The sequence below is a fragment of the Neurospora hispaniola genome (genome assembly GCF_033458365.1).
Source record: "Neurospora hispaniola strain FGSC 10403 chromosome Unknown B0T23scaffold_8, whole genome shotgun sequence".
In the NCBI taxonomy this organism is placed as follows: Eukaryota; Fungi; Ascomycota; class Sordariomycetes; order Sordariales; family Sordariaceae; genus Neurospora; species Neurospora hispaniola.
In genome coordinates this window covers 2,363,842-2,388,785 of record NW_026944413.1, presented here as the reverse complement: position 1 = coordinate 2,388,785, position 24,944 = coordinate 2,363,842, and the positions used below count along the sequence as shown (strand labels likewise).

At 51.2% G+C, this 24,944-nt stretch overlaps 6 protein-coding genes across 6 annotated transcripts; 4 read left to right on the top strand and 2 right to left on the bottom strand.

The window, feature by feature from the left end:
- The first annotated feature begins 352 nt into the window (after positions 1–352).
- B0T23DRAFT_237578 (uncharacterized protein) lies at positions 353–7,037 on the top strand. Its single transcript, XM_062833985.1, has 2 exons — positions 353–3,495; positions 3,548–7,037. Exons 1-2 carry the CDS (start codon positions 609–611, stop codon positions 6,883–6,885), a joined length of 6,225 nt encoding a protein of 2,074 aa, XP_062689518.1. The 5' UTR covers positions 353–608; the 3' UTR covers positions 6,886–7,037.
- On the bottom strand, positions 7,020–8,254 carry B0T23DRAFT_345900 (uncharacterized protein; the record flags this gene model as incomplete). The annotated part of the gene is made up of 1 exon (XM_062835961.1): positions 7,020–8,254. The coding sequence occupies one exon, from the start codon at positions 8,252–8,254 to the stop codon at positions 7,190–7,192; it is 1,065 nt and encodes a 354-aa protein (XP_062689517.1). The 3' UTR covers positions 7,020–7,189.
- A 1,649-nt stretch (positions 8,255–9,903) lies between these two features.
- Positions 9,904–11,651, top strand: B0T23DRAFT_432320 (uncharacterized protein; the record flags this gene model as incomplete). The annotated part of the gene is made up of 2 exons (XM_062840372.1): positions 9,904–9,970; positions 10,042–11,651. The coding sequence occupies 2 exons, from the start codon at positions 9,904–9,906 to the stop codon at positions 11,649–11,651; spliced, it is 1,677 nt and encodes a 558-aa protein (XP_062689516.1).
- Positions 11,652–12,515: 864 nt separating this feature from the next.
- Positions 12,516–13,461, top strand: B0T23DRAFT_407833 (uncharacterized protein; the record flags this gene model as incomplete). Its single annotated transcript, XM_062839228.1, has 3 exons — positions 12,516–12,582; positions 12,874–12,939; positions 12,971–13,461. 3 exons carry the CDS (start codon positions 12,516–12,518, stop codon positions 13,459–13,461), a joined length of 624 nt encoding a protein of 207 aa, XP_062689515.1.
- Positions 13,377–15,300, top strand: B0T23DRAFT_237583 (major facilitator superfamily domain-containing protein). Its single transcript, XM_062833986.1, has 3 exons — positions 13,377–13,493; positions 13,576–14,025; positions 14,095–15,300. Exons 2-3 carry the CDS (start codon positions 13,793–13,795, stop codon positions 15,275–15,277), a joined length of 1,416 nt encoding a protein of 471 aa, XP_062689514.1. The 5' UTR covers positions 13,377–13,493; positions 13,576–13,792; the 3' UTR covers positions 15,278–15,300.
- Positions 15,301–16,599: 1,299 nt separating this feature from the next.
- B0T23DRAFT_388759 (Frag1/DRAM/Sfk1 family-domain-containing protein) lies at positions 16,600–20,825 on the bottom strand. Its single transcript, XM_062837772.1, has 8 exons — positions 20,367–20,825; positions 20,093–20,260; positions 19,683–20,015; positions 19,478–19,604; positions 19,307–19,348; positions 19,160–19,244; positions 19,055–19,100; positions 16,600–19,002 (listed from the first exon to the last, which is right to left on the bottom strand). Exons 1-8 carry the CDS (start codon positions 20,458–20,460, stop codon positions 16,991–16,993), a joined length of 2,907 nt encoding a protein of 968 aa, XP_062689513.1. The 5' UTR covers positions 20,461–20,825; the 3' UTR covers positions 16,600–16,990.
- Between the last annotated feature and the right edge of the window lie 4,119 nt (positions 20,826–24,944).

Sequence of the window (24,944 nt, the reverse complement as noted above, 5' to 3'; positions counted from 1 at the left end):
ATAGGTACACATCCCTTCCCATGTGTCTACCTACCTACCTACCTAGGCAGCGGGATATCAGCCTCGTGGCCAAAGGGTGAACATCTGGCATATGCGTTTAGCGCAGCCGTCACTTGGAAGCTCCACATCGGGTACCTTCAGCATGGGTACATAATTTACCTTTGCTCTAGGTACCTGACAATGAGAGTGTACATCAAGCACAGACCATGTATCCAGAGCCACTTCCTCTGTGGAGAGGGAGCTGCCCCAGCTACCCGCCTACCTACGTGCGGGACACAAGTGGAGAGGGCAACTGAATCGCGTCTCACAGCGCTATCAGACGCGATTTCCAGTAGTACAGTACTGTAGGTAAGGTAGGTAGTGTTGACGCTGCTGTGCTGACTCGGAGAGCGCAATGCAATGCAATGCAATAGGTACCCCCTCAATCCCTCCCACCTTGTGTTGACTTTTCCTTCCCAAACAAAACAAAAAAGACAGAAAGACCGAATGCGCCAGCTTCGACCAAGACCCGACCACTCAGCTTCAGACTGGACACACTATGCGCCAATCTGGAAAATGGCTTGACTCTTTTTCCTCCCCAGCTTACGACCAAGTGATTTGACGACATCATGGCGGCGGCCACTTCGTTGGGAGTTCACCAGCCCATCGGACTGCGATATGCCATCGACGAAGGCTTCCTCCCTCCGAACCCTCCCTTCTCGTCCTACAGTTGGGAGATATTTGTCGACCGACAGGCTCACGCCGAGTGTGAAGACGAGCTGTTGACCACCGATACCTGCGTCATCTGGTCTCGCGGCGGCATCTTTCGAAAGAGCTTCAGGTTCGACATCGAGAACGAGAAAGTCACCCAGGCTCTCCTCACATATTTCCCTACCTCGACCGACTCCCACCCCATCGTCAGCGCTGCCCCTTCGCAGCCCACGACCGAAAAGCATGACGCGAAACCACCTCTCGCCCGAGCCCTCGTCGTCTTTCTCAAGACCCAAGCCCACATCTACTTCCTCTCCGGAACCAGCCATGTCGTCCACATGCCCTTCGAGGTCGAGTCGGCCTGCGCCGCTCCCGTTGGCGTCATCATCCAACGGAAACAGCGAGCAAACAATACCCTGCCCGTTACCTTGCGACTGCCCAAGGTTCCGCCAAACTCCTTCGTCTCGTCACAGCCCTCGTCCATCTTCAGCCAAACCGGCGCCGAATTCTCCATCGAAGGCCTGGGACGACCCAAGGCGCTCCCTTTGAAGCTGAGCAACACTTTGGAAAACATGTGGCAACCACCCATGGAGACCCCCGACAGTCCTTGGCCTCGGCTTGTGTGTTTGACGGACCCCTTGCTCGAGATCGGTTTGATAGTCACCCACCCGGAAAACAAAAAGACAAACAAGAGACGTCAAGGAGTCTCTCTCGCCTCCAACTTTCTCAGTCCAGCCGAAGAGATTGTCCATGTCGAAGCAATCGAAATACCCGGCTATGCCTCTGCCTCGCAAAGTGAGACTTGCATTGCTGTTACCGTTAACAGAGAAAACAGCATGTACAGCGTCTGGCGCTTGACCTTTCTGGAAAACGAAGATCCCTTCATTGGCAAAAGGAAGAAGAAACCCGTCAAGTCGACTCGCAGGCGCAGCTCCATGGCTCCCGGCATGCCCAGCGGTGCCAGCACCCCGGTCCATCCCTCCATTAGAGATAGCTTCGGTGCTCCTCTGCCCGGCAAGAAGCCTCGCAAAAGTGTCAGGATCGATGAGCGGGAAAAAGAAAAGGACAAGGGTCGGGCGCTCGAGGGTGTTTTGAATTCTCTAGACCCCCAGAGAACTGATGACGCTGCCCGCAGACAGTCTCGTCGCGTAAGCTCTCTGTTGGCCAGGGCTGACTTGTCCGCATCCCAGGAGAGGGCGAGTTTCTCCGAGCAAACACTACATGCGGTGCATGGAGGTAGAAGGGGAGATTCACTAGGCAGTCAACGGACACGCATGAGCAGTGCCTACGGCGGTTTACATCTGGGCACTTCCTTCAACCATGGTCTCAACAGCCTAGCCGAGGCGCCTGTCGACTCTTTGCTTGAGGAGCTCCGTGCTGGTGGTGACTTTGAGGGCTTCCACAATATGGGCTTGGATGATCATGAGTTCGAAGGGCTAACCCACGAAATGCTCTTCAGAAAAATTCACAGCTTTCCCATGGACAACGCCAACGTCCGCTACTCTCTTGCCGACAAACCGGCTAAGACGCAGTCCAAAGTGTTCATTCTCGTCGGCCCCCCTACTGCCACTGACGAGCAGGGTCGTGTCCAGATTCTTCTTGGAATCCAGGACGTCGTCGACAAGAGGTTGCAGCTCCTGACTCTGCATGTTCCGCATCCCGTCCCAGGGTCCACTGTCGAGCCAGCCACGTCAGGACTCTCCTCCAAAGCTCCCTTGGTTTTTAGTGAACTTCGACGGGCGCAAAACGTCATCGACTCGTGCAAGATCTCGGATGGAAATGAGCAGACCATACTCATTCTCTCCGAAGACAAGGCTGGTGGCAGGGAGCTAAGTCTGCAATCCCCATGGAGCCAGCTCACCACTGTTGACGCGACTCTCCTTCTTCTTGACGATGTCAACAACCTGAGCTACTCGGGGACTCATACAACAGATACGCCGTCGGTGGTAAACAAATCAGAGGGAGTTCGCCTCTCCCAGATCCGCGTCGATGCATTGTGCCACAGCTCTCCCCGTGGAGTCGTCGATCTAATGGACAAGAACGGCGCATTTCATCGCATTCATGTCAAGCTTCGCCCATCCTCTCCCCAGGTTCGCAAGGCCTTGGACGCTTGCCGAAGTGTTCTTCCTCCTTCACATGCAGATCGACTGCTGGCCGGTTGGTGGCATACCACACAGTGGCTTAGAGTTCTGAACCAACAGGAAGCGAATAGTACCACCAACGACCGAGAATGGTCTTCTCTGGTTGTATTATTACTGGCGAGCTTCATGGCCCTCGGGCACACGGACGAAACATCGTTGGCCAGATTGGGTTGTGGTGTCCGAGTTCTTGAACCGAAGAGTAACTGGGAGGCCATGGAGCTGTACACGACCCCGGTGGCATCTGCCAATGCCCCGTGGATGCAAAACAGGGGCTGGCAGTGGTTGTTGGAGGACAGCCTTCTCGACACTATCCCATCCAGCCAAGGTACGCAGCCACCAAGCTTCATGGCGCGTCATATCGAGCTTGCAAAAGGTTACATCGCATCTGCCGAAGGCATGGCAGCGTTTGGTGTTAATGGCTACCTTCCAACAGCCGTCGAGAGAGATCGCGATAGTCGCAATAAGGCAGCCTGGAGTATGATGCTTGCGCTTCACCTCCTCGTGGAAGAGCAGACATTGAGTGTCTTGTCTCCTGAAGAAGTCTCGCCAGGCCACAGTGATCTCAGGGCGCTGCTCTGGCAGCTTGCGAGATGGCTTGGATGGCTGCAGTACGAGGAGCTCTACAGCCTCGGTCTTCAGGCAGATCTCGACACCGATGATTCAGGTATGTTCATGGGTTCACGGCACCAGGTTCATTTGACTGACCGGTTTCGCAGCTCCTCTTGCCCGATTGGCCATACCTCCACCCGTTTTCAATTCTTGTGTCTTGACCTGGATTCGGCAGCATTTCACAACCGATGGTGGTCCCGATTTCCTCACGCTTCCCCAGGTCTATGCTACTGCCACGTCGGACGTTCGTGGACGCAGTCCGAGGGAGAGGGCCTGGCGTGACCTGACCCCACGCACCTTCATGTTCCGGAAGCTCTTTGAGCTCCTCAAGTCAGCCAAGGATCGTTTCGAAGCAGTGGCAGCCATGCATGCCGCCGGTTTCACTCCCCAAGTCCTCGAGACGTTACCAGAAGCCATTCTGACTCCCTTACAAGACTTCATCTTCATCTGTCAGCCAAACCCACCTTTGTCTTGGCCCCCTGAGCTGCTCAAGCTGGTCAACCGCACCGATGTCAGCACCATTCTCAAGCAAATCAAGGTGTCAAAGACGATTGGGTCAGAACTTCAACCACCTGCACACACGGCGAAATGGGACTTTCGTATGCTGTGCCAACATTTGGATGACTTGCAAGAACATGGTGAGGACACTGATGCCTCGGAAAGGCAACTGGTTGTTCGTACCCTGTTCAGGGAGGACCGGAGACTCAATGAGGCCCAGAATCTCTTATCTTCGGGCAAGTCACGCGTTCTGCGGCTTGATCCTAAGCCAGAGTGGTCTGAGTCAGAGTACCTGGAAAAGCAAAAGGAGCTGGTTACCACTGTTGCCACCAGCACGCTTGCTATCCCACCTGGACGTGGTTTGCTGTACTATTCTTTGCGGTACCCGCTCCTCACGCAAAAATATCACATCAGTGGTTTCAATCTTGCATGCATCATCCGGCCTACCAACAACACCGTCAGTGTTGACAAGAGTCAGTTCACTGAAGAAAAGATTAACTGGGCTTTCTTCCATCAAGGCGTTGCCGGTGGGCTTGCGATATCGCCACAAGCCAAAGGCATCGACACCTCTTGGATCCTTTACAACAAGCCCGGCCAGGACCTCAGCAACCGACATGCAGGCTTCCTGCTCGCCCTCGGTCTGAATGGTCATCTCAAGTCAGTGGCCAAGTGGGTGGCGTTTAAGTACCTTACCCCCAAGCACACCATGACTTCGATCGGCCTTCTCCTCGGTCTCGCCGCCTCGTACATCGGGACCATGGACTCTCTCATCACCAGACTGCTGTCTGTCCACGTCACTCGCATGCTTCCCCGCGGTGCTGCGGAACTAAACCTCTCCAAGCACACCCAAACGACCGGCATTATGGGCATCGGTCTGCTTTACTGCAAGAGCCAACACCGGCGCATGAGCGAAATCATGATGTCGGAAATCGAGCATGTAGAAGACGGCGAGGAGGAAGACCCTCTACGTGACGAATCTTACCGCCTCGCCGCCGGTTTCGCTTTGGGGTTCATCAACCTCGGCAAAGGCAATGATCTCAAAGGCCTGCGCGACATGCGTCTCACGGAGAAGCTGCTCACCATCGCCACGGCCACCAAGCGCGTCGAACTTGTGCATGTCCTCGACCGCTCCGCTGCCGCCGCCGTCGTTGCTGCTGCCTTGATTTTCATGAAATCGGAAGATCATATCGTGGCACGCAAGATCGACGTCCCTGACACCGTGGTGCAGTTTGACTATGTCCGCCCTGACATCCTACTTCTCCGCACAATGGCCAAGCATATAATCCTTTGGAAGGGCATCACACCATCCTTCGCCTGGATCAGAGAAGGGTTACCAAGGGAGTACCAACCCCGCTACCGCCTGACGTCTACTATCTGTCTACAAAGCAAGGATCTCCCCTTCTTTTCCATCCTTGCCGGTCTCTGTTTTGCTTTGGGCCTGCGCTTCGCCGGGTCCGGGAATATCCAAGTCCGCGACCTGCTTGTGCGTTACCTGGATGAATTCATGCGCCTCGTCTCCATGCCGAGGAGTAATTTTGACGCGGAGCTTGCTCGCTCAAATGCGCGCATGTGCATGGACATTTTAGCCCTTTCCTGCGCAACGGTGATGGCGGGCACCGGCGATCTGGTGATTCTCCGCCGACTTCGAGCGCTACATGGGAGAGATGACAAGGAAACGACGTACGGAAGTCATATGGCTTGTCATATGGCTATCGGAGCCTTGTTCCTCGGTTACGGCACCGCTACCTTTAGCAACAGTGACCTTGCCGTCGCGTCGCTGATTGTAGCTTTCTATCCCATCTTCCCCGCAACTGTTCAGGATAACAGAGCTCATTTGCAAGCCTTCCGCCATTTTTGGGTGCTGGCCACGGACCCGCGCTGCCTTGTCGCGAAGGATGGAGCCACTGGGCAGAGTCTGAACGTGCCCGTTCTCATCTTTCTGAGACGCAACAGTCCATCAGCCCGCGCCGCCGCGGCCAACTCTGCCATTGACTCACCCTTTGAATCCTCATCGGACGGTGTTGTCATCCGCCGCCAAACTCCTTGCTTGCTGCCACCCCTGGACGATGTCCTACGCGTCACGACGGATGCTGGGCAGCAGGGCTACTGGAATCTGACCATCGACTTTGAAACGGACCCAAGCCTGGTGGAGCAGTTGAAGGAGAACCAGACTTTGTCTTTGCGGAGGAGACCAGCGCTCGAAGCACCATTTCCTGCTACCTTGCGTGCTTTGGGGCGAGGGATGGGTCCGGTTGCAGAAGATGGGCAGCCGAAGGATCCGTTTGAGTGGGTTTTTGAACTTAGTGCTGGTGCTGAGGGTAGTGACTTATATGGCACGAGTGGCGATGCTGCCAATGCTATTAGCCACAGCATGAGCAACGAGCTTGGAGAGTTGGCAAAGCTGACCCATGCTGAAAGAGCGGTCGTGATGGACCGGCTTGGCTCTGGCGGAGGCGTAGGCGAAGGTGAAGGCGCCACGACTTTCGTGGATGCACGTCTTGTGCTTGAAAATGATCTGACCGGAGGTGGCATGCCGAGCCGAGAGAAACTCCTAGGTCTCCGGTTGTTGTTCGAATGGATGGAAAGGCGGCAATCCTTGGCTGCTCACTCGCCTGTTTCGGCTGCTTTATCTGCATTGGGTACATTGCCCAAAACACCGGCGGCGGCCGACGTTACGACAGCGGGCAGGACAACTGCAAAAGGGAAGAGTAAAGCCCGCGCAGGACACGCAGGGCAGGGGCCTACGACCAGGAGTATGAAGGGCAAGGGAAAGAAGGTATCTGTCGAGGAAGAGAAGGAGCTTTGCGTGCCAAACTGGGATGAGCTGCGTGAAGGATCCCGCCATGGATCCGCAGTAGCGTCAGGGGGTAATTGGTGGATCAGGGACAGCGTCATTGAGGATTTGAAGGGAAAGGCTTGGTTTGTCGGCCGGGACGGGAAGGTCTGATGTTGATGAGTAATGCACATGGTCATGAGTGATGAGTTACGGATTCACGGCGCTCGCGACGAACTAAGTCGGAGAAATTATCACAGAGGTAGGCCAAGCCTGAGATTAACATCCACGGCAGTAGAACATTGATGATGAGTTCACACAGGTATGGTACTTTGTATTGCAGCTAAGTGTGGCGACCTCTACGAATCTTGCAACTACTCATCATTCCAAATTTATGTTCGCAAAATAGCCCTGTTCCATCCACATTACCAGGCAGCCATCTATTTGGCCATCAACTTGGAGGTTGACAGGGCCCAATTTACAGCCTTCCCACTTTGATGGAAACAACAACACCCCAGCCCCCTACACTCTCCCATAACCCAAACTCGTTCTCCCTCCTAAACGTGACTTCCTCCGCCCTAACCGTCATAGTAATCCTATCTTGCTCTATCATTGCACCGTCCCTAACAGGTGTTATGAGCCGCTCCGTCGGTGTCGGTGTCTGCGGCTCAGACTTTGAGGTTCTGCGGAAGAAACTACCGAAACCAGACTTCTTGGAGGAAGGGGAGGTTGGAGATTTGGGTGACTCGACGGCTGCTTGGATGGTTTTACGGGCAAGAGTCGGTTCGGGACGTAGTAGCGAGGCGATTCGGCGGGCGAGAGTGGGGGTAGCAAACCAGTTCCATGCTTCCTCGGGCCCGAACTGAGAGCGAGAAGAGGAGGGTGATGTCCCGGTCTCGAATCTGCCCCACTCTCCGAAGGTGTAATCACCCGGCCGGGCCGGTGCCGAACCTGAGCCTGAATCCTCCCCCGTGCGCTTCCGGTCCACCGTCCTCCCCTTTTCGTCCGTCACTTGCCCTCCCTGGTCAGGAGCCGCAGACACACAAACAACCTTCACCACCTCCCCCTCCTCCCTTCGCTCCTTCGCCCCAACCAACTCCCACCCCTTATCATCCCTCTCCGCCCTCTTCCTAGCCAGCTCTCTCCCCGTAGAGGTCGCTTCTTCTGAAGACTCCACCCCTGGTAACCCCTCCGTCGGCACCAGCACCAATTCGGCCACCTTGGGCGTCTTGGGCATGTTTACAACGTCTTCGATAAACCACTCGATATACGGTACGCATTGTGCTACGAGAAAAGCGTCGCGAGAGGACTGGGCCGTTGAGTGCGAGTGTTGAGCGGAGCGGAGGCGCGAAGGAAGGGTGCGAAGGTGAGTGGTTAGGGGGGATTCGCCTGTTCGGGTGGGAGTCGGAACGGAGGATGTGTCGTATCGGGAGGGGCCAGAGGGGCCGGAGGGGGACGTGATGGCTTCGGTGTAGGAGGGTGGAGGGAGGAGGTCTGGTAGGGACGACCTAACGTCGGGGGAAACATGCGGTGACTTGGACATGTTGATGGGATCAATGTGTATCTCGTTTCTGGCTGATGAAGAGGCAGAGTCGAAGAGCGTTTTAGACCGATGCAATGGATAATACTGAAGGTTACCTACCTCTAGACTGACACAATAATAGTCATTCGAACTTCAACCGGTTCGGTGCCGGCAACCCGGATCAGCTGGATGTTGGTGGTTGGGAACCGGAGAAGGAGAACACAGGGAGGGGCGATGGCGATGTCACGGGCGTTGCTCCTCGCTCGTGATTCGTAGTATCGTATGGTCTGATGCCCGACTTCCCAAGTTCAGCCTAGAAAACTTCTTGTTGATGGGGAATCAACTTGTGATCTTACCCCTGGGGCTGTGAAGTAGATTCAAGAGGCTTGTTGTAGGTAGGGGAAATGGACACGATTGACCGTGAGTGGTCTGTGAACAAAGCAAAGCCTGCGAGAGAAAATGTCATATGACCTCTCAACTGCCAAGATGATAAAGTCATCCAAACACGGCAACCTTTTGGCTGTTTGTGGTTTTAGTGTTGAAGTATGTAGTAGTGAATTGTCGTACCTGCGACGTTACAACTTATAAGCGAGACACAGCCACAATCTGGGCAGACGCTAACCCCAGTAAGGTTCTTTTTAGTGTTTTCCCCCCCCCCCGGGTCGCCAGCGGCTGCGCCCGCCCTTGAAGTAGTCACTGGGCCGGGATCAGAACCCTTACGCCAAGATAAACAGGCGTAAAGAAGATAAAAGACGGCTTCAAAGTCGGCGTTGGTTCATAGAGGTGGATATCGGTGCCTTGGAAAGTACCTTACCCAGGGCAGGCAGTCTGATGTTGGGCGGAAAATCGTAGTGGCTGGTGTGCTTCAGTCACCTCTAGCGGTAATTTCCTCAGCACATGCGCCAGAACATGATTCTGATCGCGTTGGTGTCCGCAATTGTTACCGACGAGATGGTTAGTAGAAGCAATGGTCATTGAATGCAACTCAATACCTACTCGAATTGGTGGTCTCGGTGAAGAGCTGAAATGTATGTAGGACGTTGTTTTGTTCGGGAAACCATTGCGGGAAACCGTCGGATTTCGAGTTATATTTTGATGACATCCACTGAGCCGGGTACCGAAAGTCCAAATAGGTGCAGACGCTTGGGAGGGTAAGCGCGGAAACCCGCAAGAGACAAATGTTCCATGTTGCAGTTCCAGTCATGCCGAGTGCCAAGGGCTGAGCCTCTACCAATCACAACCCAGCCCTTGTAGGCATGCTTTCTGAGCAGACCATTTTCCGGCGCTTTGTCCGAACGGAACTCTGCTACCCTACCACGCGAAAAGGGCAGTGCAATACCGCAAACACCAACAACTTTTGTTCGCCTTTGTGAACGGAATGGGGAAACCCTGTAGACAAGTCAGTCTGGCGGTCGGTCACCGGCCTATACCCGATCAGCTACCGAACAAGTAGAGGCACCACATGGCCATCATTGAGCCACCTGAGGCGGAGAGCACTTGCATCAGACCTGTAGCAGCAACGAACTGCATGTGGTCGATGTCCGTCCGTATACATATAGGTGTATAAAAAGATAGAAACTCCTCCTCGTCTCTGTACTACATCACCCTTTCTACACCGAGATAACCCGTACCCAGCCAAAGTATCGAGCATATCTGCCCAATCATACAAGATGGCCTCCTACAAGATTGCCGCTCCTGATGAATACCTTGCCATCACTGGCATGGGTGTCAAGACCCGTGAGTTTTGTCTTGACCTCTCCTACCTAGGTACAATGCCGTCGACGTCAACGTCTAACACGTACCACTAGTCAAAATCACAAAGGCGGCATGGGTTTGGCCCTTCCAGCGCTGCATGCGCTTCAGCGTGCAACCCCACGACTACGCCATGAGCCTCCAGGCCATGACCAAAGAAAAGCTGCAATTTCTCCTTCCCGTCGTCTTCACCGTCGGTCCCGATGTCAACCAGCGAGGTGCCAACATCCGCATGTTCCATGATGAGCCCGGAAAGCCCAGCAACGAAGATGACGTTGCCACGGCCGTCTCCGACTCGGCAGTTCGCCGCGAAGACCGAGGCGATGCCCTCATGAAGTTCGCCATGCTCCTGGCCGATTCGGGCCGCGACAAGGGTCCCAACAACCATGACTTTCTCGAGGGCATCGTCAAGGGCATCATCGAAGGTGAAGTCCGTGTGCTTGTCTCGGCCATGACCATGGAAGAGATCTTCTCGGAGCGTGAAGTGTTCAAGCGACGCATCTTCCGCAACATCCAATCCGAACTAGACCAATTCGGCCTCAAGATTTACAACGCCAACGTCAAGGAGCTCAAGGACGCTCCGGGATCGACCTACTTTGCCTCGCTGTCCCAGAAAGCGCACGAAGGTGCAACCAACCAGGCCCGGATTGACGTCGCCGAAGCCCAGCTGCGCGGTAACGTGGGCACGCAGAAGCGCAAGGGTGAAGAAGCGCGGGAGGTTGCCAAGATCCAGGGAGAACAGGACCGCGAGCTGGCCAAGATCCAAGCCGAGACGCAGGTCCAAAAGACGGAGCGGGACATTGAGAAGGCGACAGCCGAGGCCGTCCTCAAGACACGCAAAGTCGAGCTCGACCGGGACGTGCAAATTGCGGGGATCCAAGCCGCGCGCAAGACCGAGGCGGAGGATGAGGATCTCAAGCGCGAGGTGCAGATCAAGCGCGCCGCGGCCGAGATGGAGCGTCTCCGTGCCACGGACGTGGTCAAGGCGAGCATCGCGCGTGAAGCCAAGCAGCAAGCGGCCGACGCCAAAGCGTACGAGATCGAGAAGGAGGCTCAGGCCAACTTTGAGAAGGACAAGCAGGCGACCGAGGCGACCGCCTACAAGACCAAGGTCGGCGTGGACGTCAAGGTGTACCAGATCGAGGCGGAAGCCAAGGCCAACTTTGAAAAGGCCAAGCAGCACACCGAGGCGGACGTGTATGAGACCAAGGTCGGGGCCGACGCGCAGGCGTACGCGGCCATCAAGCTGGCGGATGCGGAGCTCCAGCAGAAGCTGAGGGCGGCAGAGGGTATGAGCGCCATGGCGGAGGCGTACGCCAAGATGAGCCACGCGTTTGGCGGTCCTCAGGGCCTGCTTCAGTACATGATGATCGAGAAGGGCACGTATGTCGAGCTGGCCAAGGCGAATGCTGAGGCTATCAGGGGATTGCAGCCCAAGATCAGCGTCTGGAACACGGGCGCCGAGGCGGGCTCTTCGGGTGGTGCTGGCGAGCAGCAGAGCAGCATGGCGACCATGAGGAACATCTACCAGATGCTGCCGCCGTTGATGACAACCATCAATGAGCAGACGGGCATCACGCTGCCAGAGTGGCAGTTTGGACGGATGGCTGGACAGATGTCGGAGGCAGAGAGACGGGGACAGGGATCCAACGGACAAAAGGAGTAGGAGTCCTGTCACTGAACTGGTGATTTTTGTCCTTCATGTGGGTTTGGCTTCTTTCTCTTCCTTTCTTTTTCTTCTTTTTTTTTTTTTTTTTTTTTTCTGTTTGGTAATGGATGATACCACGGTTGGGGTTCGCTTTCTACACCCCATGTTCCCTAGCAGGATGTGCCCCATACCCCCTCTCTTTAGTTCTTTCCTGTGGTCTACCTACCCAGTACGTTACCCTTTCCTTTTTCCTTCGAAACCTGAATGGTTAGACAGATAGACCCACTTTAATGCTTCCATACTGTAATTGTGTACAATCTCCGTGGATGTCTCTGAATCACCAAAACAGAAACTGGAGGAGCGAGTGATGCCTTTACTTCCTGGTAGGCAGACCTGACATTTGTTCGGCGTGAAGAACATATTCAGGATTTGATATGTTACTTAAATTTGAGGTTCGGGTCAAGCATGATGGGAGGGAGATAATGATGGCTTCCCGGAATCACCTAGTGGTTGGTAGCATGAGCTGATGGAGCGGGATGAAAGAGATAAGGGAGGTTGCCTTGTACCTTGCCCTGAGCCTTCCCTCTCAACAATTTGTTTGAAGATGCACGGGGTGGAGTCCCTCGCTTAGAGCCAAGCCAACCGACTGTCCTCGTTGGAAGTGGAAGGTTCCGAGTCGTTTTCCAGGCAGGAGCTTCCACTTGGCTGGGTGTGAGTGAACCCCAAACGGAAGGATGGCCCCACATGGCTGGTTTGGCCAAATGCATCCACATCCATGCTCCTACATGATTTACCTCTAGGTAACCGAGCTAACCGACGACTACAGTACCTCTACTCAGTGAGCTTAATGCTTAAACGAGCCGTACCAAGGCAGCATGTCAAATGCGGAGTTGGCATGGCGGGGACGAAACGGGCAAACTTCGGGGTGACGTGGGGCCCGTGCTGAACCGTGAGCCAATCGGCGTTCATCGGGCGTCAGCGCTAACCCTGCTAAACATGCCTTCCCCATTCGTTCCCCATGGGGGAGTACCACCACTGACACCTCCTTCCCCGCAGTGAAAGATGGGGTAGGTCGATGGAGACTCTCCCCCACAGACCCCCCTTGGGCTTCTCAGCGTTCCATGAGTTCAGTTCTCACATCACTGCCAGGACTCACTTCGTTGTTGGCTCAAGCAGCATGGAAAGTGAACCCCCCCTCCCCCAACCGACCTCTACCTAGGTACCTCTACACTGTACATAGCCGACGTTTTCCCGGTCCTGGAACTGTTGCTGAGGTTATTTGTCACGAACAGCACATTCTCAAGCGGTCAGCAACCCCCCAGATGCGTGGTGGACAGTACCACCTCGCCCCGTCGAACGAACACGAACAAACTCAACCAACCACCATCACTCCACTTGCCTACTGGTGATCGATGCCCCTTTCCCCCGCCTCCTACCCCGTGTTGTGGGGGTGCCAGGGGGCCCCGGCAGAGAAGAACCAGAACATCGACGGACAAAACCCCGGACAACCCCGGACAAAGATGCAGAATCGGCCCGATGTTGGAGGTCTATCGACGCCCGTAGACACAACTGGCTCCAGAATGGGACCCAAAATCCCCAGACAACGAGACAAGCGCGAGACAACCCAGCTGACCTTGAGCCTCTTCAGTTAGGTCGGGCTAGAATCAGTCTAGAATGCAGGCGGCATGACGACAAGTCCCGTGGGGAACCTTTCGATATCTCGGGACATGGCCTACCCATTTGGCTAGACACCGTTGATAGACAACATGTCCCCAGCCTGACGGGACCCTCCTCATCACGGAACAATGGTTGCAATGGAACTAGCTAGACTACTAGACCACGCAGCCCAGCTCGTGCTAGGTAGGCTGCCCTGCTTTTATCCCGGTTGATTGTTTAACCGGCTGGAGAGATACAGCATCGCTGAACAGGTGCAACTCAACAGAGTCTGGATCCGTCTTGTATATCTATGTTGCCACGACGCCCTCGTTGTTGACTGGCACAGCATCCTTCCTCCGATACTTTGTCCCCCAGGCCCAACAACCTCAGTCCCATGCCCTGTCGGTGATTTTGGAACTTCGCTCTCCATTCATTTTTGTCCCACCCACCCGTACACGGACAATATAGTCCAGTCAACAAGACACTCCGCGACACTCGACACCATGTTCTCGAGAGAGTGGTGGAAGAGGCGCTCCTTGCGAGTGCGCGATGACAAGGTCACAAAGGCAGCCGAGCTCTCCCTCCGAGAATCCCTCCTTCCCCTCTGCCTTGTCACCATCCTCTTCTTCCTCTGGGGCTTCAGCTATGGCCTGCTCGACACCCTGAACAAGCACTTCCAGGAGACACTCCACATTACAAAGGCGAGATCTGCTGGTCTTCAAGCCGCTTACTTTGGGTATGTCTTTCCTCTCCCCCCCCCCCACTCCTACCACCACCTCCGCTAACCACTTTTTCTTCTCCCCAGTGCCTACCCCCTCGCTTCCCTTGGCCATGCCTCCTACATTCTTCGCCGCTTCAGCTACCGTGCCGTCTTCATCTGGGGTCTCTTCCTCTATGGCCTCGGCGCCCTTCTCGCGATCCCGTGCATCAAGGCCAAGTCCTTTGCCGGCTTCTGTGTATGCATCTTTATCATCGGCAACGGTCTGGGCTCTCTCGAGACTGCCGCCAACCCGTACATCACTGTATGCGGCCCGCCCAAGTACTCGGAAATCCGCATCAACTTTGCCCAAGCTTTCAACGGTATTGGTACCGTTGTAGCCCCCGTGCTCGGATCGTACGTCTTCTTCGGTTTCGACGATAACCTCGCCCTCCAAAACGTGCAGTGGGTGTACTTGGCCATCGCCGTCTTTGTCTACATCCTTGCCGTCGTCTTCTTCCTCATCGAACTGCCCGAGATCACCGACGCAGACATGCAGCACCAGGCTGCTGAAACCCATGCTGGCGATGCCGACCAGCCATTCAGGAAACAATACCGCCTCTTCCACGCCTCGTTTTCCCAATTCTGCTACACGGGCGCGCAGATTGCCATTGCCGGTTACTTCATCAACTACGTGACGGAAACCCGCAAGAACACCGATTCCGCTTTGGGAGCTCAGTTCCTGGCTGGTGCTCAGGGGACATTCGCCGTTGGCCGCTTCGCCGGCGCAGCCATCATGCACTTCGTCCGCCCGCGCAAGGTTTTCCTTCTCTTCCTCACTGCATGCATCATCTTCGTCGCCCCTACCATCACCCAGAGAGAAAACACGGGCATGTCCATGCTTTACGTCACCCTCTTCTTCGAGTCCATCTGCTTCCCCACCATCATGGCGCTTGGTATGCGCGGGCTCGGTAGGCACACAAAGCGCGGCTCAGGCTTCCTTGTCGCCGGTGTCTTTGGTGGCGCTGTGGTCCCCCCGCTGATGGGCGCCGTGGCGGATATGCATGATACGGCCATGAGTATGGTTGTCCCCTTAGCCTTCTTTGCTGTGGCGTGGACGTATGCGCTTGCCGTCAACTTTTGGCCGTGGTACAGGGATACCTGTGATGCCTTTACTACGGCGGAGATCGGTGTGAGGGACAGGGAGGATGGTGTTGTTTCCAAGTCGGTCGTGGACGAGGAGGAAGCCGTGGGGATGGAAGGGCAGATAGTCGGCGAGAAGGGCCTGTAATGGCGAGGCTGGTGAGGATAACTCTCGAGTGGGGTTTGAAGTTGTGTTAAAAAGAGTTGAATATACCCTTGGAGGAGATGAATGGGGTCCGGCCCAAGAGAAAATGGGTTATGTTTGGATAGATGCCCTGATGATCAATGAATATTATGACTATTATGCATACTTCTACCCCTTGCTACTTATTTTGTGTTGAAAGGGATAATGATTGTTCTTGCACGTCATGACTTGACTCTTGACAATACCCTCCAAAACTGAATCATCAACTTATTTTTGCCAATACAGTGTCCTGAACCTGAACAAGAAAACTTTAGGTTGGCAGGGGAATATCCTACCAAGCTGGTGCGCTTGCAGTTCCCCAAAAGATCATCTTCCATGGCCTATTCGTTGCACTATGCATCTCAGTACCGAAATTAATCCTTCCTTGTCCATGCTTGCTTGTTTTCGTACAATACCTATCGACCTACCGTAACGGTACGAGTACATATAACTATACAGGGTCAAACTTTGACAATGTTAATGGCAGTTGAAACTACCTACATAGATTGACAAATCTTACGTTTTCCGCTGACCTACACCATCGGTATCATTGAGTTGTAAAAAGAGCATAAATGGAAGGTACCTACCTAGTAAAGGGGAAGTTGAATTTATAGCATTAGTCCACTGGATAGAGACAGATTTTATAAAGAGAAAGTAAGACCTCAGCAACGAAGACCCCAAAGAACTCCTTGTTGCGAACCATACCTCCTCTTGCTCGTTAAACACAATGTCCATCTATACCTATATTAAGCATCTCTCTAAGAAGTTGGGTGGGACATGAACAGCACTCACTATGTTATCTCGCCTCCGGATCCCCTTCGTTCTGCCAAACATGACCTAGCAAGCTCCCATATTCCTTTCTCATTGTGGCGACGCTTCAATCTGTGGCGAGGGGCGTGTGAGGTGCGACTAGTCGTTGGAAAGTTCGTGCCGCAACATCACTAGGGCCTGCCATAATACCAATCCGGTTCAAGGGTCCGTTAGCTGACGAAGGGTTTGCGCGGATGCAGACTGTGCACGGTGATGCTAGAGCCAACAGATACCTCGAGAATCCGTTGAAAAGCTGCCGCGACCTTGAAGTATCCCGGATCCTCAAAACCGTAGAATCGACACATGTCCATGTGGTTGTCGCCAATGTGTTGTATGGTCTCAACCACAGGTGGGCCAAGGTAGGATGAATAGTCCTTGACGACCTAGGAGCATGACATGGTAGGTCAGTCTCACCAGCCATGTGCAAGTGCAATGTTACAACGTTAGGTGCTTAGAGTTAGAGGTGCCTAGAGGTATGGCAACTTGAGAAAATGTTTTGTAAACTGACCTTTTTACCAAGCAGTAGTGGTTCAAGGCCGACTACTTCTTGAAACGAGTACTGCTCGGAAATGTAGTAGTTCCTGGACTCTAAGTTGACCTCGGCGGCACACCAACGACCGCGGAAATGCCAAATCCTAGATTCATGACCCGTAAACCCATAAAATACAATTACCTAGGTACTACAGCATCCCCTAACAGCTTCTGAGTTTTCATCCATCATTGACCCGTCAAATCATTCCCCAGTCACCACACAAACGTCCGGCCTGTCTGACAAGATAAACCCAAGTAAACTCCTTCCTGCCCATGTCCTATCTCTCCCCTTGTTTGCCTCCTCTCACTCTCTGCGGATCCATTTCCTATCCCTCCCTAGAAATAAAAATAGTACCTAGGCTCATCAAAGACATGATAATGATGCCCCCTGACTCCCTCGCCCCTAAACAGCGCCGGGAATCTCCACCCATCCGGCACCTGCTGTTCTTCTACCCTCCTATCCCTCTGTTCCTTGCTCGCCGCCAATATCCTCCCCTTATCCGCATCGTCTTTGGGCACGATAAACTTGGCAACCTGCAACTCCGTGTCTGTGATGGTTGACCTGCTCACGCGGGCGTAACCAGTGCGGAGAAGATTCTTGTAAAGAATATACTCGCACCACCTGTCCCAATCCGTGTAGTCGACATCGTGCATGCCCGAAATGTCGGAGACGTACGTGTTGTAATTTCCTTCCAGGGGCTTGGTAACAAGATAAGAAAGCAGAACGGCGGGCCGGTCGGCCGGAATGGAGCCCATGAGTTTGGCGAGGTATTCGGATTGGAGACGGCGGTCCTCGGGGTCTTCTTCTTGGCCGGAGTGGAAGACAAAGACGTCCACTAGGGAGCCGTAGACATCGAGCGTGGCGTGAATTGCGGGAGCGAGTTCACCCACGGGAGAGGGAAGCAAATGGTGGGTGGAGTTGAGAATCGGGAACTTGGAGAGCAAAGCGGCACCCCAAGTGTGCTTGTTGGGACCCGGACCGTAGTCAACGTACATACCAAGGTCCTCGGCGAGGAACTGGGTGGTGTCGCGATTGCCCATGATGATTCGCTGGAGATCAGATTCCAAAAGGCCGATGACATCAACCTCCAACTCCTTGATGAGGTCGCGCATGCGGTACTCGGACGACCACATGTCGTTGTCGAGCGAGAAGTGGATAGTCCAAATGCCGGCCGTAAAGAGGCGGTCTTCGGCGTGGTAGGGCTTGTAGTCATACGAGGGGAAGCGGAGGAAGTTGGCCACGAGGAAAAGGATGTTGAGGAGGCCGAGGATGCCAACATGGTACTTGCGGTGGCCGAACGAAGAGCTGCGACGGTCGGTGGAAGCAGCGTACTTATGGCTGGCTTGTCCCGAAACGAGGTCAAAAACACCGGCGCCGATGGTGAGCATAGTGGTAAGCATGATCCAATCGGTGTGTTCGCGGACGTAGGGGCCACCAGGGACGAAAGCGTAGGCGACCACCCAAACGTGGAAGAGGACAAGGAGGTTGTAGAACAGGAAGCCGACACCAAAAGTGACAGCTGGGTTTTTCTTGGCAGCCTTGCTGATCATGGGCACGGCGACGGCCATGAGGTAGGTGGTCAGGATCAAGGCGCCATAGTAGCCGAACCACTGCTCATACAAGGTGAGCATGGCAGCACCAACGCAGGCAACACCGTATGCGGTCCACTTGGTAACCATGCCAGGCCTGAAGACACCGATGAGAAGACCGCCGGTCATGGCAGCAATAGTGTAGTAGGCATGGACGTTGGAGACAGGGCCACGGACAGGGAAGCCACCCCAAACCCAGAGAATCATGGTGCTGGTATCCGAGAGCAGGGAGTGGATAGCGAAGAAGAGACCACCAATGCCAATGGCGGAAAGGAGGGAAGAGCCATTCTTCTGCTCGCTGACGCCCCAGCTGTTAAGGGGAGCCTTGCGAGTGAACCTGAGCACAGCCAAGATGGCAAGAACAAGACCAGTCCCGTTCCACCCACCGTTCTCGGCGTGCATGACGGGCCAGATTGGATTGTTGGTGTACCAGGCGAACTTGGCAATGGAGGACATGAGAAGACCGGCAAGCCAAGCAATGACGCGGCTCTCGAGCCTAGAAGGATGCACAGAGTCCGAAGACCAAGTAGCAGCCCAAGCAAGGCAGCCCATAAAGACACCGAAACCGACAGTGAAGAGGCGGTAGACGGGGTCGTGAACCTTGTAGGCCAACAAACCAGCGAGCGAGAGGACATGGAAGAGGCGCTGGTTGTTGACAACGAGGGAGCGCAAAGGCCGGATGCCGAGAAGGACGGGAGAAATGGTGGCCATGACAAAGGCTTCGTAGCCAGATATACCCATGTGCCAGAGAGGGAAATCTACAGAAATCAGTACGCTTGGCTGGGTGAGGAGATTCATACATTGACTTACACCAGATGACAAGACCCAAGCTGGTCAGGGTGGACCAGAAGACGAACTACGACCATGTCAGACAGAACTCCTCCAAGGGCTTGTGGTGTATAGTGTTGTACGTACGCCATGGTAAACATCAGCGGCAATGTCGAGAGCAGGGCCCAGGTTGAACCCTGCAGAGTATACGCCAGCAGTGGCCTTCTCCTTCCTGTGTGAGAGTTTGGTTAGTGGACGAACGGGAGGAGCGGAAAGGGACAATGGCTTGCTTACTCCTTCTCAAGTACGGCAGCAGGAACGGACGAGGCGTTGGCACTATACAAAAAAATCTGTTTTAGAATCTGGCTTGTCTTTTTGATCTGGGCGTCGCACACAGGGCTGTGTATGTACAGAAGCGCGCAAAATAGAAGAACAGAGGCTTATCGTGGAAGCCATTGGACGTACCCCTTGCTCGCGCCCTTGACATCCTTGACAACCACCTCGAACGTGTCAAAGTCCAAAGCAGTTACCGCATCAAAGGCAACATCGAAGAGAATGAGGGCCCATTCGAAGAAAGCGTAAACGGTGTAAGCTGTGCGGCGCATTGGCGCAAAGGTTAGCACATTGTATTCTGTTTGGCGCAAGAGTGTCTCCAGGACTGGGAACCTACCTCCGGCCACGCGGTGGACCTTGTGCTGGATAAAGAAGTAGACCAAGGGAACCAAGGTGCCAAAGAAGCTACCGGCAATCCACTTTCTGTACTTGATCGCCTTTGCGTTCGGAGGGCTCAGCGCGATGCATCCGGTAGTCCAAGGGATTGTAAAGACGATGTACAAGATCATGAGGATATCATGCCAGTCATGGTCGTCGGTCGAGGTGATGTAGGTCCAGCCGCCGCATGTAAGAGTTCGGATGACACCGGAGATGGCAATTGCCTTGGGGAGAACACGGCCGGGCTTGGCAGTCAAGAGGTACCAAAGTCCAACAAGGGCGAATCTCGGACCTGCCGGATATTAGTATGGCGGCGCAAGGCGCATTTTGTGGTGGGTTGGGGGGTTTGTATTGTATTGTTGAGCGTACCGGAAGTGATGGCGATAAAGATCATGAATATGGATCGTTCGGGATATCGATCGCCAATGGTGGCAGAGACTGAGGGAAACCACTCGTCGGGGTAGCCATACCACTCGTTCTTCACGATCTTGTGGTAGTGGAGGGCGCATCCGATGATGAGGGCGCTAAGGAAGGCAGCTGGTGTCGCATTGGGAGGTGTTAGCACAGGTAGGTATGTATGATGACATGCCGGGGTCGCTGGGAATAGCCTCTATGCAGTGCGGGCAAGTAAATATTGACATACCATAGGCAACGACAGTGTGTGTCCAGCTGATCCATTGGCCGTTGAAGGAGAGCACGACGCCGGCATCCTTGTCCTTGTACCTGGACGACGCCATGGTGGCAGACTGACTGGCAGTTGTTGTTGTGTTCGCGGCGGAGATATCGCGGACCTGGAGCTTTGAACTTGTCACGCAGCGTCCAGTTTTGGCTGGATTCTCCAGGAAAGATTGGCAATGGTGGAGGGGTCGTCGGATCCGGAGTTAGTGGGATTTGGTGGACAACATGTCAGGGCCTCTGATCGCCAGTCGAGTATGTAAACACAATGACGGGCCACGAAGAGGGTGAGGCCAGAAGGGGAAGAAAAGAAGGATTAAAAGAGAGAAAACTGATGAAGCTTGAGAGAAAAAAAAAAAAGAACAAGACTCGAGACACCCGACGGATGGGAAGCTCGGCATGTGGTCCGATGACAAACACCGGCGGCATGCCTCAGTCTGAAAAGAAAAGCTCACCAAAGGGAAGCCAAAGCGCAGGATCGTGATTCAGGTCCCTGTCACCTAACTGAATGTCATTGCAGCACTAACAGCCCGGCGATTACGGGACGATTGACGAGCGTCGATTGGCGAATTGGGTTGTTAGTGCCGCTTATAAGTCAGTCAGTCCATGGGCGGGATCTTCCAATGTCACTTCCATGCCCGCCGGTCAACAGGGCCAGGGTGGGTAAGTACCGCCAAGACCACTAGTATTCCCAGACAGGGCACTCGGACCACTTCAACACTCCGCGGGTGTGCGAGGCGTGCAACAGCGCCAGACGCCAGAGGGCCCAACGGGAGGCACTGCACGTCAGTGGTGATCGTGCTCCCGGAGGAAATGGTGCATCGTGAAAAAAAATGGAAGATCTGGAGTGCCAAGCCGGAGACAAACCCCAACCTCCCTCCCCATCTTCTCCAAGAAATTCCATCCAACAGGCCGCTCACGTCGTCCGACGGGACTCGGAGTCACGGTCAACAAAAGAAGAAGGGAACTTTAGCACAACTAAGTGAGCACAGACCACCGGCTTCGGTGAACGCACGGTGAACAACCTGAACCTGACGGAACCTGCAGCAATGCAACGAATCGACGGATACTTGGGGGCTGGGCGAAGTGGGACCTTTTGTCAACCCCCTCTCATAAAAGAGGGGGGAAAAAAATAATGGGACAAACTTTTATTATGGGACAAGCCACATAGTAATCTACTAGTAAAGTAACCTATTACTATAGTAAATCACCATATTACACATTAATACAATATCTTTGAGAGCCTAATATATTGCCCAATTAGGTAGTAAATAAATAAAGGACTGGGTTTTAGTCTTTTTCATTATTTTCTAGCACTAGTACAATCACTAGTATAGCCGCTAGTATAGTCGCTAGTGCGGGTATAACCTTCTACATAACCGCCTCCCGCTTTACTAGCGTGTTCCTTATACGTGCAGCCTCCTTTCGTACTTATATATAGGGTCTTATAGTACCCTTAATAAACTTTATAACCCCCTAGTATAGTATTGACTCTAGAGTTCTTAATTATAATAAAGTAAATAAGAGGGTGGGAGCTAGTGTTGAAGTTGAGGCAGCTAGTGTTGACGGTCTAGTTCGTGCGGGAGGTTTGGGCGTGGCGGACGGGTTAAAAAGACGGCGGTTAATTAGGGGAGGGAGTATTAGCAAGTCCTCCTCCCCATCCCCATCCTCCTTATTATTATTATCCCTATCGTAGACCTCTTTAAGGGTAGCCTCGTCATTGTTATTAAGAAGGGTACTCTCGTCTTCAAATATTTTATTAACTATTTATATATTAAAACGAGCAATAATTTAAGAAGCCGTCTTAGTAATTGGGGGGCGAGGGTATGGGGGGGATGTGAGATGAACGGCACGATGGATGCAAAAATAGTCTAAATCGTATTGTCTTCTCTAGAATCTAACTACTGCTTGGATGTATTACGGCACCAGGTTTTATATCCGATGTATAGACGGTTAAACGCCCTATCGAGCTTACCCAATACCTATCGAACTTACCCAATGCTTAACTATCAATCGTCCCAACTATTAACCTTCCTTAAGCTACTCCTCTCATAATACCCCTTCTATAATAATAATCGTCCCGATCATCTCTAAATATATAAAGGTAGGTAATCTTTAGTATAACCGTAAGAGTGGTAATTGTAATCCGTAGCTTAGTATTATAAAAAGCTAAAGAGAATAAAAATAAAAAGGAAATACTATTTATCAGTTAGCAAAATCATAAATTAATCGTACTAGTAAATAATCCTAAAAGTTACATTCAATTGTAATATTCGAATATTGCGGCGTCGTCCTACGTAATAATTATCCTTTATAGAAAGACTATTAATAATACGATCGACCGACGATTAATAATAAGAAAATAAAAATAGTATTTAATTGGATAATAGGTATTAAATAAAGAGCCCTTACTATTATTCTCTAGGGTAGGATAATTTGTAATAAGGTTAATTATGTACTATATCTTATAATTATAGTTTAGAGACCGTTGTAATATCTTTAATCGTCGACTGTCGTCTTATTTTAACTATCGCTAAATTAAATCTTAATAATATTAGGAGTGGTAATTAAGTTAATAATAAGTACTAGGGCGGCGGTTAGGTTAATAATAAGTGTTAGGGTAATAATTAGGTTAATAATAAGTATTAGGGCGGCGGCTAGGTTAATAATAAGCGTTAAGGCAACGGTTAGGTTAATAATAAGTACTATAAACGCTAGGGATTTAATAATATACTTCTCAAAGCCGGTCTAAGGTTCGAACCTTATATAAGCGTATTGTTACCCGGCCCGTATTTCTATAAAGTACGGGTATTTAGAATTATTAAGTAAATAAATAGTATTAATAGTATTATTAAATTCCAATTCGTCCTATACAATTTGGGCTATGTGCAGTATCTTAAATAATATATTAATTGTTATACTAATTCTAAATCCTCTGTCATAGGGCGCGAGCAAGCACTAAGGTAAGACTTTGATTGTTGTACGAGGAATAGGAAGAGAATCCTGTACACGCACGAGAACTATATAGGGTATGTTATGTGGGTCCGGTACACGGACCCAGCACGTGTGCACGTAACTACTACTGCTATACTATACTCAGACAGCTATAAACTAGCTATACTACTGCAGTGTAGCACCCTTCTATATATAGGAACATGGCAGTAATGCCTGTGATACTACCCTCCCTCAAAACGAAGCTCCTACTCGAAAAATCCATTATTATTAATAAAATAGGCCCTTTCGATCCTTCTCGTACTTATATTTAATTAAGTACTAGTAAAAGTTTTACTAAAACGGGAGGCTACTTAGTATTCGAACTCCCGCTTAGGGGTAGAATACTAGCTAAAATATTATTAAATTTAACCCTTCTACTATAAGAGCTATTATTACCCTTAATAATCTATTTATATTTTATAAACTATTCTAATTACCGTATATAGAGAATTTTAATAATTTTTACTATTACTAGCCCTACCGGGGGTACTATAGGGACGCCTATAGTATAACGGTTTATAGGGACGCCCGCAATTGCTATTAGTATAAGTTTGGAAAGCTCGCGCGTTCAACTCCTTATTTATAATTCATTTTTCTTTTTAAATACTTAATTATTATACTACTAACCTCTTTTAGATTCTTCTTATTTTCTAATCTTATTTATTGTAGGTTTTATTCTAGTGTAGACTATATATAGGCCATTCTAGGGAATAGGAGATATAAGACCGCTATAAAATATACTATTTCTTAATACTATTAATAATTGCCCTATAAAAGGATATACTATAAAGTATTTAATTAGGGTATATAGAATAAATCGAACTAAACTCCTTTTCTTTTTTATTATTTAAAATTTAATTTCGTACTTTTATACTTTACTTCCCTAATTATAAAAAGCCGAAATATTATTTATTATTTAGTTTTACACTCCTTTTTATTTACTAATTATCTATTATTAGTACTATTGTAATTAGGATTGAGGGTTAATCCTAAGCGTTATTCCCGAAAATTATTTTTATTTTTTACTAAATCTTTTATCCTTTCCTAAAGTTTGGGTAAGGAGGACCAAATTTTAGGTAATTATTATAAAATTACTAAATTAATTTTTAATAGCTATCGAAGTTCTTAATTAATTATTAATTTAGTAGGTAATATAATTATTTTATAAAATACTTCTAAGAGTTATCTATTTTCTAATAATCTAATAATTCTTTGAATTTCTATTACCTATCTTTCTCAAATTCATTTATCCTAGTAACAATTATACCCTTATTTACCTTAACGTTTATTATTAACTCTCTCTAACCGGGGAGTCCTTCGATATAAAGTTTTATTCGGGATATATTAATAATATAAGTAATTCTTATATTCTAAAGTAGGGCTAACTTTATTATATATAAACTTACTTTTATAATACAAAAGGGGCCCTCGAACCTAGGTATTAATTTATTGTACGGACGTCCTATAGTATAATTATTTATATTAAATATAATTTTATTACTAATTTTATATTTAAGAGCGTTTATACATTTTTTATTCGCCGTTACTTTAT

Coding starts and splice junctions, on each gene's coding strand:
- B0T23DRAFT_237578 (XM_062833985.1), top strand. CDS start 609: ATGGCGGCGGCCACTTCGTTGGGAGTTCACCAGCCCATCGGACTGCGA. Junction 3,496..3,547: donor TCTCGACACCGATGATTCAG/GTATGTTCATGG, acceptor CCGGTTTCGCAG/CTCCTCTTGCCCGATTGGCC.
- B0T23DRAFT_237583 (XM_062833986.1), top strand. CDS start 13,793: ATGTTCTCGAGAGAGTGGTGGAAGAGGCGCTCCTTGCGAGTGCGCGAT. Junction 14,026..14,094: donor CTTCAAGCCGCTTACTTTGG/GTATGTCTTTCC, acceptor TCTTCTCCCCAG/TGCCTACCCCCTCGCTTCCC.
- B0T23DRAFT_388759 (XM_062837772.1), bottom strand. CDS start 20,460: ATGGCGTCGTCCAGGTACAAGGACAAGGATGCCGGCGTCGTGCTCTCC. Junction 20,261..20,366: donor ACACACTGTCGTTGCCTATG/GTATGTCAATAT, acceptor ATGCGACACCAG/CTGCCTTCCTTAGCGCCCTC. Junction 20,016..20,092: donor CTTTATCGCCATCACTTCCG/GTACGCTCAACA, acceptor AATATCCGGCAG/GTCCGAGATTCGCCCTTGTT.